General features: G+C 54.3%; 1 protein-coding gene across 1 annotated transcript; it reads right to left on the reverse strand.

Annotated features, from left to right (window-relative positions):
* Positions 1 to 258: 258 nt before the first annotated feature.
* Positions 259 to 15270, reverse strand: RUVBL2 (RuvB like AAA ATPase 2). Its single transcript, XM_025849644.2, has 15 exons — positions 14944 to 15270; positions 11426 to 11480; positions 9913 to 9968; positions 9311 to 9452; positions 7283 to 7412; positions 7056 to 7122; positions 4881 to 4987; positions 4683 to 4776; positions 4167 to 4290; positions 3730 to 3824; positions 3509 to 3627; positions 1503 to 1622; positions 990 to 1119; positions 501 to 615; positions 259 to 372 (listed from the first exon to the last, which is right to left on the reverse strand). Exons 1-15 carry the CDS (start codon positions 15061 to 15063, stop codon positions 347 to 349), a joined length of 1500 nt encoding a protein of 499 aa, XP_025705429.1. The 5' UTR covers positions 15064 to 15270; the 3' UTR covers positions 259 to 346.
* Between the last annotated feature and the right edge of the window lie 196 nt (positions 15271 to 15466).

Here is a 15466-nt window from a genome sequence, read left to right on the forward strand (position 1 = left end):
ACACACACACACAATGGGTCCAGTTTCAGGGACGCCTGGGTGGCTCAGTCCGTTAAGTGTCTGGCTCTTGATTTCGGCTCAGGTCATCATGATCTCAGGGCCATGGGAATAGCTCTGCATTGGACTCCACGCTGGGTGTCCTGGAGCCCGCTTAAGATTCTCTTTCTCCCTCTCCCTCTGCCCGCACTGCCACCCCACCCCCACCGATCCGTGAGCTCTCTCTCTCTAAAAAAAAAAAAAAGAGACAGAGAGAATGGGTCCAGTTTCAGAACCATTTTATACAAAGTTACAGCGTCAGAACTCTAGTAGAAAACAGGGTGGGGTGGGGTGGGGAGAGGGTGACAGCTCAGGAGGTGTCCATGGTTTCACCTTCTGTGGGGAGAAGGAAGGCCAGGTGGTCAGTGTGGCCCAGGGGGCAGGGCCTGAGATCTCCAGATCAGATACCCGCCTGCCCTCCGGGGTGGGTGACCCTGGGGACAGGCGCAGCAGGGGACACTCACTGAGCTCGTTGAAAAGAAAGGCATCCTGGTACTCCTTCATGTACTGCGTGGAGCGCGACTCGTCCAGAAAGAGCGAGTAGACCCGTTTGATGTCATCCACCTGCACTTCCGTGCCCTGACAGGGGATGGCCAGACCTCAGTGGGGCCCCCTCTCTGGGAGGTGGGTCAGGATGGGGACTCTGGAGCCAGACTGCCTGGGTTCGAATCCTGCCTTGGCCACCTCCCGGCTGAGGGCCCAACCCCTCCAGTCCTGGGTTTCTTCATCTGGAAGACGGACTGGATGGCATTAACTTGGAGCTGACAGACATCTATGAAGCACCTACTATGTGTCAGGCCAGGAAATACAGGTATAAACTCCACAGACCCAAGTTTCCGGCCCTTGAAAACCCGTTCCAGGACTAAATCCAACAATGCACCCCGAGCTCTTGGAGCAGTGAGTGGGGCACTCACTCACTCACTTGGGCTGGCCCTGAGGGCTCACTGGCTGACCTTGCGTTTCCGGCACACTAGGCTGGCAGCCGTGATGAGCTGGATGGCGTAGCGCAGCGAGGTCTCCAACCCAATACGTGTCAGCACCGTGTAGGCATCCTCGCTCATTTCTACGTCTTCCTCCTCACACCTGTGGGCAGGTGCGGGGGTGGGGGATGGGGGTGTCGGCCAGGGCGCCTGGCCGGCCCTTCTCCCCGGGGCACTGTGGGACATCCTGGGGGACATGTGGAGTCTATGTCCTCAGAACCACAGAACGCTGAGCAAGAAGGGCCACTGAGGCACAGGCTGGCCCTGCAGCCTGGGCCCCCAGACCCTCCCCAGCCAGGGCTCTTTCCCCACCCCCAGATCAGAGGCCATTACTTGGATGTGCAGCCCAGCCCTACCTCCTGCAGACCCAGACACCTTCCCCCTCAGACCTTGCTGCCCCCACTTGCCAAACAGGGTGGGTGCCAGCCCCGCCTCACAGGCCCGCAGCCTGGACCTGCCCCAGAACACCAGTGGCTCTGCCCATACCGGATGCGGAGGATCTGTTTTGTGTCCTTCTCACTGTAGGGAGAGGTGGAGACGATGAGCAGTCGGTCCAGCAGGTCGATGGGGATGCCATGGGGGCTCTGGTAGCTGGTACCCCGGATCCTGGGGAGGAGGGGGTAAGGAGGGCTGTCAGGGAGATGCTCCCAGAACCACCTGTCCATTTCCTCTCCTCTCCACCCCCACCACAGCCCACTCACTGGGCAAATACCATTTAACCTTCAGCTCATGGCTGCTATCACCACCGACGGTGCAGCCGCCCCCCCGCTGCGTCACTCCCCCACAGGGCTGGCTTGGTTTTAGCTAGGCATCTCTATCTGGGATTACTGAATCAAGGTCCCACTCCCCTGCGCGACGCAGAGCTCCAGAGGGAGAAGACGGCCGGTGCTATTCCCTGCCGCATCCGGCCCAGCACAGGGCCTGGGACATAGAGTGGATTCTCGTTATTCATGGTATTTACGTTCTATAAAGTGGGGCAAACGCTCAGCAGCAAAGGATGCACCACCGCTTCTCGGGGACGTACATGGTTAAGTTCTTGTGAGCCTCTGATCACAGTATTTTTGTCAACCAACCAACATATAACTTGGTTCTACGTGTTTCTATTTAAAGACATCTTATTTAACAAACGTCATGGACTCACCCCCTTTGAACTCATGGCTAACGGCTCACAGTCTACATCAAGCCTGAATGAAGCTCATCTAACACAGACGCACTTTCTCTATAAGGCGCAGCCACCCCAGGCTTTTGCTTGGGGACACTGGACAGCGACGGGCCCCTTTAGACACGAAATCCCCAATAAAAAGCATAAAATGTGGCAAATGAGACACTAAACAGATCAGGAAAAGGACACTCATTTACAGCAGGTGAGCTGAAACCAGAAGGCAGGCAGGGTGTCACCTTGCAAGACCTTGGTTTGGAGTGTCCATATCGGGCGACTCAAATGTGCTGCCTCTCCGCGCACGTCTGCACCAGAGCACCAGAGTGTCGCCAGTACTGATTGGCGGGGGGCGGGGGGGGGTTTACAAATCAATGATCGTGAGAAGATGCAGACTCCCAAATACATGATGTGCAGATAACGAGGAGTGACTTGGGTTTGTGGCCTGGCCCGGGAGGCGCCCCGCCCTCGGCTGGTCTCTCCCCATCCCGGTTCAGAGATCCAACTCTGGCCCTGACACCTTCTCCGTGCACGTCATGGGGCCTAGCTGTCCTCATCTGTAACATGGGGCTTAGACAATAGCCACCTCCCGAGCTTATTTTAAGTGTCTAAGCGGCTCACCCGGGAAACAAGCCAGGAACAACCTGCCCATTTGCCCCCTGCAGTGATGACGGGCCTCAGCCTCCCGGGGGCTGTTTACCCCCCACTTCCTCCTCCCTGTCCGCCCATACACAGATGAGGCAGAGAAGGCCAGCCGGGACAACAGGGCGAGGGGTGCTGGCAACACCCCAAAGCAGAGGTTCCCAAGCTTTACCAGAACCTGGGGCGCTTCACGGCTCGGGAATGTTTCCCAGGCATTCTTCAGCCAAAAGTAATATTAAGCTCTGTTCTGTAAAGTGGGTTAGGGCAAAGTGAACTAAGCGTAGTGATTTATGCAGTGTCCAACACACATCTCTGTGCATCCCTCAGAAACTTAAACCATTCCACAGCACTCTGTGTCTTCTGCAGCATGCTGGGATGCCTCGGCACACGGTTTGGGAACTGTAGCCTCAGGGGTTCCGGGAACAAAGACAGAAAGAACATGGTCCCTCAGCGTTCTTATGGAGCAGAGCTGCCTGCCTACCCGCCCTGAGCATCTGCCTACCTTGTCTGAGGGAGAAGCACAGCCTTCTGTCTGGGCCCCGGTACTTGGGGGTAGCCTTGCTGCAACACCTAAGCCCATACCCTTCCTAGCAGGGAGCTCCACAAACATGCCCTGGTTACCCTGTGCCTATACCCACCGCCTGGAGCATCCCATTTTCCCAGAGGCCTTTAAGGGGGCCAGCAGCTGGCTTACCGGGTGATGCCACGGTTGGTGGCCATGATGAGGACTGGCGCCATGTCACTCTCCAGGGCCCGATTGAGGAAGGAGAAGCTTTCAATGTCCAGCATGTGGACCTCGTCGATAAACAGCACCTGAGAGCCGTTGGGGAGTATGTCAAACCCACCACCTGAGACTCTCTCCTCCTATTTCCCACCACCACAAACCGCCCGCCCCGGCCATGCCCCAGTACTCACCCCAGGGATGATCTCTGCCTTGCCCTCCTCACGCCATTCAGCCACCTTGGCATTGATCTGCTCTCGGACTTCTGACTTGATCTCCCCTGTGTCGCCTGAGGGAGGCAGGGGTGGCGCGGGGAGGATCAGGCAGGAGACAGGGACCCAGGGCCGGCGGGTGGACAAAGATAGAGAAAGACAGGACACCAGGGACAGAGGGAAGAGAGACCAAGACTGGAGTGGCAAAGGGACAGAAGGGGTGGGAGTCCCAAACATCCCAGAGAGAAGGAGGACCAGAGACAGGGAACCCAGGAAGAAGAGAGGGCAGGACATGCAGGCCCCCGCTGGACCACCCGAGAGAGGGACTGACCGCAACAGAGTGGGAGAGACGAACCAGGGGGTTGTGCTAGAGGGCGAGGAAGGGGGGTTGCACAGAGCACCAGTCTGAGGGGTCTCACCTGAGAAGAGAGCCAGGAAGCCCTGGGTGCGGGAATTGATGACATCAATCTCATGCAGGGACACGGTGTGGACCACCTCCTTGCGTTTCTGGAGCTCTCCATCTGGGCACTGCACGAACTTGGTCTATGGAGCCGGGGTGGGGGAAGGAGGAAGAGATAAGGGCAGAGAAGAGCATGAAAGAGAGCTCAAAGAGGCCTGTGTAGGGGGAGATCGGACTCCGGACTCCTTGGAATGGAGCTGAGAATCCAGAAACCCCAGGTCCAAGAGTAGTCATCACTAGGGGATGCAAGAGCACTGCAGGATTGGGGGTTCCCGGAGGACCTCGGAAACCATGAGCAAACGGGCCAAGTTGAAGGGCCCTGGCTGTCCCAGAGGGTACAGGGAAGAACCAGGAGTGCCAGGGACATGGGGTTGGGGTGACTGGAGGATCCAGACCCTCTGAGCCATGGGGGTGATGGAGGAGATGCAAACATCCTGGTGCCTGGAGCACGGGGACCCCCAGAGCCCGGGCCCACCTGAGAGCCCATGGCATCATAGTCTCGAGCACGTGTGAAGGAGCGACCCAGCTTGGAGATCTTGCCCGTGGCCTTGTCAATGGTGATCACATCCCTGCAGGTGGCGGGGGTGGGGGGGAAAGGAGGGTGGGAGTGAGGACAGGAAAAGGGCCCAAGATCCCCCACCTTGGCCACCCAGTGTGGCCCCCTGCCACTCACCCGGCCTGGACTTTGTCCTTGGTCAGGGATTCAATCATCTTGGTGCCAAGGTCGTATATGGTCTCCATCTCTGTGGTCTTGAGGGTCAGCTTGCCTACCTTAGAGCCCTGTGTATTTTTTATACATTTATTTATTTATTTAAGTAATCTCTACACCCAAGGTGGGGCTCAAACTCATGACCCTGGAGATGAAGCACACTCCACCGACTGAGCCAGGCAGGCACTCCTGGTTTTACATTTTGGAAGGGAGGATGCAGCCATGGATTTCTTCTGTAATAGAAATCTAACTTAAAGAACTATCTTGGGGGGTGCCTGGGTGGCTCAGTCAGTTAAGTGTCTGACTCTTGATCTCAGCTCAGGTTTTGATTTCAGGGTCGTGAGTTCGAGCCCCACCTTGGGCTCCATGCTGGGCGTGGATCCTACTTAAAAAAAATAAAAAGATAAATAAAATAAAATCAAAACTATTTTGTGGGGGGTGGACGCCTGACTGGCTCAGTCAGAGGAGCATGCGACTCTTGATCTGAGGGTTGTTGAGTTCCAGCCCCATGTTGGGGGTAGAATTTACTTTAAAATAAAAAAACACCGGGGCAGCTGGGTGGCTCAGACGGTTAAGCGTCTGCCTTCGGCTCAGGTCATGATCCCAGGGTCCTGGGATCGAGCCCTGCCTCGGGCTCCCTGCTCCTTGGGAGCCTGCTTCTCCCTCTGCTTCTCTCTCTCTGTCCCTCTGTCTCCCATGAATAAATAAATAAAATCTTTAAAAAAATAAATAAAATAAAATAAAAAAACACAATAAAAGAACTATCTTGGGAGTGGCTTTCTCTATGTTTAAATATTCTCCTACCATATTTTTAAAATTCAAAACATAATTGCCGATGGATGGGACTAATTTAGGAGACTGTGGACAGGGGTTGAAAGTGCAAGTTGAGGGGCGCCTGGAGGGCTCAGTCAGTTGGGCATCTGCCTTCTGCTCAGTCATGATCCCAAGGTCCTGGGACCGAGCCTGTCGTCAGGCTCCCTGCTCATCGGGGCGTCTGCTGCTCCCTCTCCCTCCGCCCCCACCCCCCGGCTCGTGCTCTACCTCTCTTGCTCACTCTCTCAAATAAATGAATAAAATCTTAAAAAAAAAAAAAAATTGCAAGTCAATGCAATCATGCATCTGAAACCTATTTCCATTGAGAATGACGAGCAAATGGAAGAAGAGGATTGTGTCCATGGGACTAGACACAGGAACAGAAGGTGACTCAGCGTGACGTCAACAGGCTTGAAGCATGTTTAAGCTTTCCATTATTTGGCATGTTACCACCAACTACAACGTGACGTGTAAAGGAGAATTACAGACGGAGAAAAGCACAGCCTGGAGACCCCGGCACCAGGTGAGAGAAGCCAGCCGCGGCAAGTCCCCTGCTGCAGGACCCCGTGTGTAAGAACCGCCCAGAACCGGCAAATCCACGGACATGGGAAGCAGATGTGGGGCTACCAGGGGTTGGGGGCCGGGCAAAGTTCTACTTTTTTATCTTGATTGTGGTTCTAAGGGGATTTGCTTTATAATAACTTACTAACCACACGATTATTTTACGTACTTCTTTACATCTGTTTTATTTTATGAGGATGTTTTTATTCTCAGCTTAAAAAAAAAAAAGGGAGCGAATCACAACGACCACGTAAGCTGGATAGGAAATGCCTTTTAGTGCTAAGCTGCATAAAATCTCACGGAACAGGTTCTTAAGCCTGACCTTTAAGAATTAACTGTGAGAGAGTTCAGCAGCTCTTTCTGCCCACAGAGCCTGTCCCCATGCTTTGATGAAACCACCATTTTGCACCAAAAAAAGAATTAACTGTTAAGAGGGGGTGCCTGACCGGCTCAGTGGGAAGAGCATGCGACTCTCGATCTGGGGATTGTGAGTTCGAGCCCCATGTTGGGCGTAGACATTACTTAAATAAAAGTTAAAAAAAAAATAGAATGAACTGTGAGAAACTTCCAGACCTTCTCTATCATGACACCACTTGGTTTCAACTGCTCACGGTATCGCTCGAAAGTGGATAAACTGTCACTCTACCGACCCCCCCGCCCACTGTAGGCACATAGAGGGCTCCCAACGTGTAGCTCACACATTCCGCGGACTCTGCCGCCCCACCCTCCAGTCCTGGAGGGGGCCCGGGCTCACAGCAGACTCACCGTGCCTGTCGCTGGCCGGTCAATCTGGATCTCCACCACCTCCCCTTCAATGATCTCAGTCTCCTCCCTAGGCAGAGAACAGGTGTGAGCGGGGAGCCCAATGCCTGGGCCCTCGGGAATGGCTAACTCCCATGAGCCCTCGGGCAGAGAACAAGTCCAATAGGGCAGGGGTCATCCCGAGGCCGCTGGGAGCTGGCCCCACCCCCTGCGCTGGGTCCTGTGCTTACTTGATGCGAACGCCAATAGACCGCCGGAAGGCCTGTGTCAGCGCCTCTGTCTTGCTCATCTCCAGCGAGAAGATCTCACTGCCCGCGATGGCTGTGAACGGGGTGTCAGGGCCCAGGGCCTGTGCCATGCCTGGGGAACAGGTGGTCTGGGTAGGTGGGCGCAGCCTGGCACCAGGCAACACCTACTCTGGGGCAAACCAGCTCTCTCCCTCCTCGGGAAGGAGCGTAGTTGAGATGGGCTCAGCGCTGGGGGCAGACGCGGAGACGCGGAGAAAGCTAGGGACGGCGGGCTGCGTAGGGAGGCCTGGTTTCGAACCCCATGCTGCCCAGAGGGCCAACTTCATGACCCTATAATCTTGCCACGCCTGTCTCCCAACCTCTAGGAGCTGTTCAGCCTCCAGGCTCGGGGGTAATGAGCAGGAGTAGAGGCACAAAGCGAGTTGAAACAGTCAAGGGTGGGGCGCCTGGCTGGCTCTGTTGTTAAGCGTCGGCCTTCGGCTCAGGTCACGGTCCCAGGGTCCTGGGATTGAGCCCTGCATTGGGCTCCCTGCTCGGTGGGAAGCCTGCTTCTCCCTCTCCCACCCTCCCTGCTTGTGTTCCCTCTCTCGCTGTCTCTCTCTGTCAAATAAATAAATAAAATCTTAAAAAAAAAAAAAGTCAAGGGTGGTGGCTCCAAAGCCAGACCACCTAAGTTCGGATCCTGGCTCCACCGCTTAGCACCGTGTGATCCTGAGAAGCCTTGTCTGCTCCAAGCCTGTTTGTCTCTCTGTAGAATGGGGACCACAACAGAACAAGTGCTGGCGTGGGAGGCACCCTGCAGAGAAGCGATCTGGGGGCGGCAGGCAGGCACTGGTGCTCAACCATGAACCTGTCACATGACTGGGAACCAGCCCAGGGACGGGTCTTCTGTCTGGTCTGGGGTTGGCTAGCAGACAGCGGGGCTGATCCTGCGGTCACTCCAAGCACCACGCCAAGTCTCACAGACAGGAAGTCACTGAACCCTTCCAACCAGTGTGAGGTGGGGACTCTTCCTGGCCCCCTTTACAGACGTGGGCCACACTCTGTGCCGGGCAATCCCATTCCCTATCGTCTGCCCTGGAGACTCCCAGACACCCTCCAAGTCTTGGCTCAGGACCTGACTTATCTGGGAGGGCTCTCCTGATAACTGTCACTGCATCCCTCCCTGCTCCCTCATTAGGGTCAGGAGTCTCCTCTGTCCATTACAGCACACACCACCCTGGAAGGAACTGTGTCCCCAAGACTAGAAACTCCCTAAAGTCAAGGCTTTGGTCTTACTCATCTAAGTGTCCCCAGTGTTTGGCCCAGGACCCCCAGTTCACTAAAGAAGCAACGGTCCACATTAAAACAAGAAATGTGGGGCGCCTGGGTGGCTCAGTCGTTAAGCATCTGCCTTCGGCTCGGGTCATGATCCCAGGGTCCTGGGATCGAGCCCCACATCTGGCTCCCTGCTCGGCGGGAGGCCTGCTTCTCCCTCTCCCACTCCCCCTGCTTGTGTTCCTTCTCTTGCCGTGTCTCTCTCTGTCAAATAAATAAAATCTTAAAAAAGAAATGTGCTAATGTCTCATCACGTCGCAGCAGAATGTTAGGATACGATTAAGTTCTGGCTAATAAGATAAGCAAAAGTGTGTGGGAGTCCCAAGACTGCTGCTTAAAGGGAGCTACCTTTAAAGGGAGGGAGGTACACAATCACTGCAAGATGCCTTTCTCCTTCCTCCTACATGAGAGTATGGATGGGAGGCTGGAGCTTAGGCAACCCTCTTGGAACATGAGGTGACCCTGACTTGGAAGCAAGTACAGAGATGTTGAGGTGGGACGGCAGAATACTTTACGGAACTGCTCAACAAGCCCTAGGTGGCCTACGTTCAGATGCTTCTATGTAAGAGAATGAACCAGAGTGTTTACGCCCCTGCCATTTGCGGCTATCTGTTAAATGTGGCTGAACCCAACCTGGGTTTACACAGTAAGGATTGTCTGGTAGAAGAGCTCCTGCCCCGAGAAGCTTCTTACCCATGGCGATGGCTGTCTTCCCGGTACCCGGCTGGCCAGCGATGAGCACTGCCCGCCCCGCGATCTTCCCTTCCCGGATCATCTCCAGTACAACACCAGCTGCCCGTCGGGCTGCCAGCTGCCCCACCATGCCCTGGGAAGCCTGTGGGGTGGGAGGTGAGAGCACATCAGGGGACTTCCTACTGGGCTGCCACCCCCACTTCCCCCACCTCCAACCAGGCCAGGGAGACAAAAGGGCATGCTGTTGGCTAGGACTTCAGGAAAAAGCTAAAAAAAAACAAAAACAAAAACAAAAACAAAAACCCAAAAACCTTTTCCACCCCAGTTTTTTTTTAAACTAATAAAGCTCGGGGCAGCCACTCTTCCTGTCCACGGGTCCTGTCCCCATGCTTTAATAAACCACCATTTTGCACCCCCCCAAAAATATATATATATAAATAAATAAAAATAAAACTAATAAAGCTCTACATGTGGTTAAATTTTATAGATAGGTAGCCAAAGGTCTGGGAGACCCTACACTCCCTGGGGCCCTGTGGCCCTGGGGACCCCGTGCCTGAGGCCTCCCTGGATCAGCCTTCCCACCCCACCGCCCTCAGCCCTACCTGCCGTGGCTCCAAGGCATCGTCCAGCCCCAGCCCCCGGATGTGGGAGTGTGCGCCTGTGTCAGGGGAAAGAACCAGAAGACACAGTTACCAGCCAGCTCGGGATAATGTGTGGCCAGAGGAAAGGGACTTCGTCTCTCAGCCCTGGTTTCCTCCTTGGTCAGATGGGGGGGTCCGAGTCTCTACCTCACTGGGAGGATGGCTGGTTGGGGTAAATGCTTAATAAACTGGAGCTGCCCTTAGGCTACAGCATAGTGGCCCAGAATCACTGAGATCTGGTTAACCACATCATCAGATCAGGATCTAACTGTGACAGCTAACGATCACAATTACTTTACGTTTATAGCCTAAGGGGCCTCACAGATTCTTACTTCATTCCACGTAACCCTGAGAAACAGAGTGCTAGCTATTACCACCCCAGAGTGCTTCTGGGGTTCAATAACCTCCTCAGGCCCTCACCGACATGAAGTTGAGGAAGGAGCCCAGAGAGGTCAGGCCCCTTGCCCATGACCACACAGCCCAGCAAGAGGTAAAGACATAGGATTTCAATGTTTCACACTGGACCGGGGCTGGGGCAAACTATAGCCTGTGGGCCAGTCACTTGTTTTTGCAAAGAAAGTTTTATCGGCACACCGCCACGCCCATTCCCTTACACACTGCTTGTGGCTGTTTTCACACTGCAACAGGAGAACTGAGTATTTTCCACAGAGAAGAGTTTACCGTCTGGCCCTTTAAGAAAAGATTTGCTGACCCCAGCGCTAGATTGTAAGCACCCTGAGGCCAGGTACTGGGTGCAGTTAGTGTCTAGGGGGTCCTCAGCTCCAACAGCACCTGGCCCTCTGATAGCTGAAACAGTGTTGGCCTCTGCACTTTAAGGGCTTTATATGCCCTGACCTTATGGAATCTTATATCACCTGGTGAGGTGAACCACCTTGGCCCCATTTTGCAGATAAGGACACCAAAAGCAACTAGCCTCTTGCAACGGAAGTGGTCCCCAGCAGCGGGCCTCCAGAACCCATGTTCCTAGCCACAAGCTCTTTACTTCAGGGCCTCTCTTGTAGGCACGGAGTGCACGAATGTGCACGAACGAGTACAGTCTCCTCACGCAGGTAAAGCTCTTTGTGGAGGCTACACCCTTCTGGCCCACTACACCCCAACTTCGTGCTCCTGGATTCACAGCCTACTCCATGTGTGAGCCGGGACCAGTGGCTTGACTGCTCTGAGTCTCGGTTTCCTCGGCTAAAACACATCCCGAGTCGCTATGTGCATCTCCCGGGATGGCTGTGAGCACTTGGCAGTCACGAACTCATGCGTCTGCTGGTTATCTGTTTAGCGCACAGCCAGAAATGAGCCAGACCTCGTCCCTGCCCTCATCGAGCTGATGCCACGGTGTGTGCTGAGTGCATGGGACAGTCAGTTCTGGGCCAAGCCCAGCAGGCACTCAGCAAACATCAGGGCTCCTGGGCAGGCTGGCTCTGTTGTGGGCAGGCAGGGTCTGGACGTGCTCACTCACCGATACGCTCAATCCTCGTCACATCTCGGATCTCTGGGACCTTGGTTGTGGCCGTCTGGGAGCGGATGAAGACATGTCAGAAGAGTCAGATGATCCCAGTTTTCATCACCTCCTCCTCTGTCCCTCCCGCCCACGTCCCGGGAGGCAGTCCTCTCCATTCGTTTTCCCCACAGGTGGGCCAAGAGCCCAAACATCCGTCACTCCCACCCTTCTCGTTTGTCACCAGCTAATACCGGTTGGTTGACCCCAGTACACTGAGTCCCAGAAAGACAAGGACTGCGTCTGTCTCATTTACAGTTCTGTCCCCAGGGCCTAGCACATTATTTGGTGCCCAGGAATTATTTGGTGAAGGAAGAAGAAGAACTCCCAGCTCCCATGATTGGAAGGACAGACACCAATGCTTGGCCCCCAAATGCCCAGCCCCCTTATACCGCGCTGCCCGAATCTCTGTCACTAGGCCTTTGCATGCGCATGTCCCAGAGCCCAGCCTGCTCTCCCCGCCTCCCTCACTGAATGAGATCAAGCGACGCTCATGAAGACAGGCCCTCCCTGGCCTCTGCCCAGCCTGACTCGTTCCAGGGTCTCTGGATGTCTGGACAGAATGAAAGGTCTCCCTTGGGAGCCTGATCTCCCCGTGTAATCTCACATTTAGGAGGGAGACTGTCCGATCAGTGCTCTCGGCTCCAGTGGATGGGAGTCCCATGAAGGGCACAGCCCACATCTTGCTTGTTCACTTGGGGTTCAACATTTGGGGTTTGGATGAATGATGTCTGAGTTGATTCAACAAGCAGGGACTGAGTCCTCTGGTGTCCCCAGCTCTCTGAAAAGAGGAGCCAGCCACCATTTCTTCTCATATAGGGGAGAGAGAGAAGTACCCCCTGGGACAATTCGAGAACCCCCAGAAGGTTCACACAAGTGTTCACAGCAGCATTATTCACAAAAGCCAAAAGGTGGGAAAATCCAAAATGTCCATCAACGGATGAATGGATAAGCAAAACATGGTTATGTCCACACTTGGGATATTATTCAGCCATAAAAAGAAAGTTCCAACATATGCTGTAGTGTGGATGCACCTTGAAAACATCATGCGAAGTGAAAGAAAGTGGACACAAAAGGTCACATATAGTATGATTTCACTGACATGAAATGCCCAGGATAAGTAAATTCATAGAGACAGGAAGTACACTGGTGGTGGCCTAGGGCGAGGGGGTATGAGAGGAGTAGGGGATGATGGCCAAGAGCTACCTACAGGGTTTCCCTCTTGGGAGGATCAAGATGTCCTAAAACTGATTGAGCGGACAGTTGCACAACTGTGAACATACTAAAAGTCACTGAACTATACACTTTATTTTTTTTTAAGATTTATTTATTTATTTATTTATTTGAGAGAGCACACATGTGGAGAGGGAGAGGGAGAAGCACACTCCCCGCCGAGCAGGGAGCCTGATGTGGGACTCGATCCCAGGACCCCAGGATCATGACCTGAGCCAAAGGCAGACGCCTAACTGACTGAGCCACCCAGGCTCCCCTAAACTGTACACTTTAAATGGGTAAATTGTATGGTATGTGAGGGGCGCCTGGGTGGCTCAGTCGTTGAGCGTCTGCCTTCGGCTCAGGTCATGATCTCAGGGTCCTGGGATCGAGCCCCGTGTCGGGCTCCCTGCTCGGCGGGAAGCCTGCGTCTCTCTCTCCCATTCTCCCTACTTGTGTTCCCTCTCTCGCTATGTCTCTCTACCAAATGAATAAATAAAAAAAAAATCTTAAAAAAAAATTGTATGGTATGTGAATTATATCTCAATAAGGCTGTTAAAAAAAAATCTGGGTGGTGGGTCCTAGGCTGTATTATTACCTGACACTGGAGTATTTCACAATTTCTTTCTTTCTAAGTTTATTTCTGTAAGGAATCTCTACACCCAACGTGGGGCTTCAACTCATGACCCTGAGATCAAGAGTCACCTGCTCTCCACTGACTGAGTCAGGTGCCCCTCACGATTTCTAGTAAAAGAAAGGAAAGCCTAAGCAGCCAGCCTGCTGACCCAGTCCCTTGGTCACCTGCCCCCAGCCCTTCTTCCCTCCCACAGGTCTCTCTTCTTCCACCAGGAGAGGAGAGGAAAGCATCCAACCCAGTGGAAGCCTCGTCTCTGGAGTTTAGACCATAGCCACCACATGGTCACAAGCTTCTCTCCCACCTATCCTCTCATAAAAGGCTAGAACCAAGAGCAGTGGACACTGGTCCCAAACACCATCAGAAGACTCAGAACATACCCCTACACATCGCGACACATCCTATCAGACCCTGTTTGTGGCAATAAATGGGCATGGATCCAGAAATCCCAACTCTTGAGCAATCCCAACACAAACAGACCTGCCTCCTACGAGGCCTTCCTTTTCACCAGAAGCCTCCCCTACGCTGTGCTGCCCACTGACCCCATGGAAGCAGAGGTCATTTTAAAACTCGGCACCCACTATCCCCTCAAACTTCCAATACTTCATCAATGTCCATGGGAATTGGGTCTCAGGAGTGTGCCATTACCTTTCTTCTTCTGCTTCTGCTCCCCAATCCACGCCCTTTGCCATGGCAGCAGCCACAGACTCAAATTCCAACCCATCCCCCACACCAGTAACTATCGCCCCCACCCCTCCTCATCCTGACCAGGGTCACTATGGGAACCAAGGTAGCCGGAAGCCCAATTCAACCCCCAAACTAAGGCCCCATCCCTTCTTCATTCAGATGTTTCTCAAGCAAGTGCCGGGGCCACTGTACCCGGTCTCTCCTTTACAGAGCTCATTCATTCATTCATTCATTCAAACATTCAAGTGATAACCTACTGAGCATCCGCACTATTAGGTGCTGAAATATGAAAATGGCCCAAACAATCCCATGACAAGATCCCCAGCCTCTGGACCCCCAGCCAGGTCCCCTTCCCCAAAGACACCCTCCAGGTTCTCAACACTTTTGTGTGTGGCTCAAAGCGAAGCAATTTCACACTCTCAAGCACACAGGGCAGGTCCTCACCTGAGCTTCCTCCTGTACTCAGGTGCCATTCATACCATCAACAACCCAAGGCCCCTGAATGGCTTGAAGCGCAAGATACTACAATCCTCATCAAACTTTAGGGCAAAAGTCTGCAGAACTGGCTGCTAATTGTGCCCAGAGGACTGGAAGATCGCACCACTGACACCTTGAATACCACCTGAATCCAGGATTCCAGGATACCAGCCCCTTTACTCCTCCTCAGACCCAGGAGTCCTCGCCCCCAGCCTCCTCCTCCCTCAGATGCAGGAATCTTCACCCACAGCCTCCTCAACCCTCAGACGCAGGAGCCTGGGGCCCCAGGCCCCTCCTCCCTCAGACCCGGGAGTCCTGGCCCCCAGGCCCTCTCCTCCCTCAGACCCGGGAGTCCTGGCCCCCAGGCCCTCTCCTCCCTCAGACCCAGGGGTCCGGACCCCCAGCACCCTTCCCGCTCAGTCTCGGGAGTGCGGGTTCGCTCCTCAGCTCTCCCCACGCCAGCACTTACCACGGTTGCCATGATGCTCACCAACCGCCAATATCCTAGCGGAAACGGAAACGCGCTAGAACAAGGCGTTCTGGTCCCTCTAGACGGCCAGGTCCTCCAAAGATCTCGACGTTTCCTCATAAATATGCAAACTCTCCTTGTGGGGGCGTGGCGTCACTTTTTAGGCCCGGCTCCTCCGCCGAGACTGAACTGGTAAAGGGGTTCCCGGAAATCCTGGGTCGGTTCCCAACGCCTCCTGGCCCCTCCCTTTACCCAGGCCTCCTTGCTGAGGCGGATTGCAAAATTCTTAAGACTTCTTTGGGCAACCACACGTCCCCCACGCTCCCTTTCCCCCCCCTTCCACCCTCCTCTCTCCCCGCTAACTCTGGGGCCTCAAGATTAGGATTGACAGAGTTGAGGGCCAATCGGCTAGCGCAGGGAGAAGCCACGCCCCCTAAAGCTCTCATTGGCCGCTAAGGTGGCGGGGCAGAGTAAACCCTACCTTGTTCATCAATGAGGAGATGCGTCAGCCCCCTCCCCCGGG

Source organism: Callorhinus ursinus, unplaced genomic scaffold (assembly GCF_003265705.2).
Source record: "Callorhinus ursinus isolate GAN/ISIS: 27379988/994484 unplaced genomic scaffold, GSC_fseal_2.0 scaffold71, whole genome shotgun sequence".
NCBI lineage: Eukaryota > Metazoa > Chordata > Mammalia > Carnivora > Otariidae > Callorhinus > Callorhinus ursinus.

What these genes read in the sequence shown, in the direction of transcription:
- RUVBL2 (XM_025849644.2), bottom strand. Translation starts at nt 15,063, where the DNA reads ATGAGGAAACGTCGAGATCTTTGGAGGACCTGGCCGTCTAGAGGGACC. An exon ending in GACGAGGATTGAGCGTATCG is followed by an intron (nt 9,969 to 11,425) that starts GTGAGTGAGCAC and finishes CCCCTGACACAG; the next exon opens with GCGCACACTCCCACATCCGG. An exon ending in TCTATTGGCGTTCGCATCAA is followed by an intron (nt 7,123 to 7,282) that starts GTAAGCACAGGA and finishes TTCTCTGCCTAG; the next exon opens with GGAGGAGACTGAGATCATTG.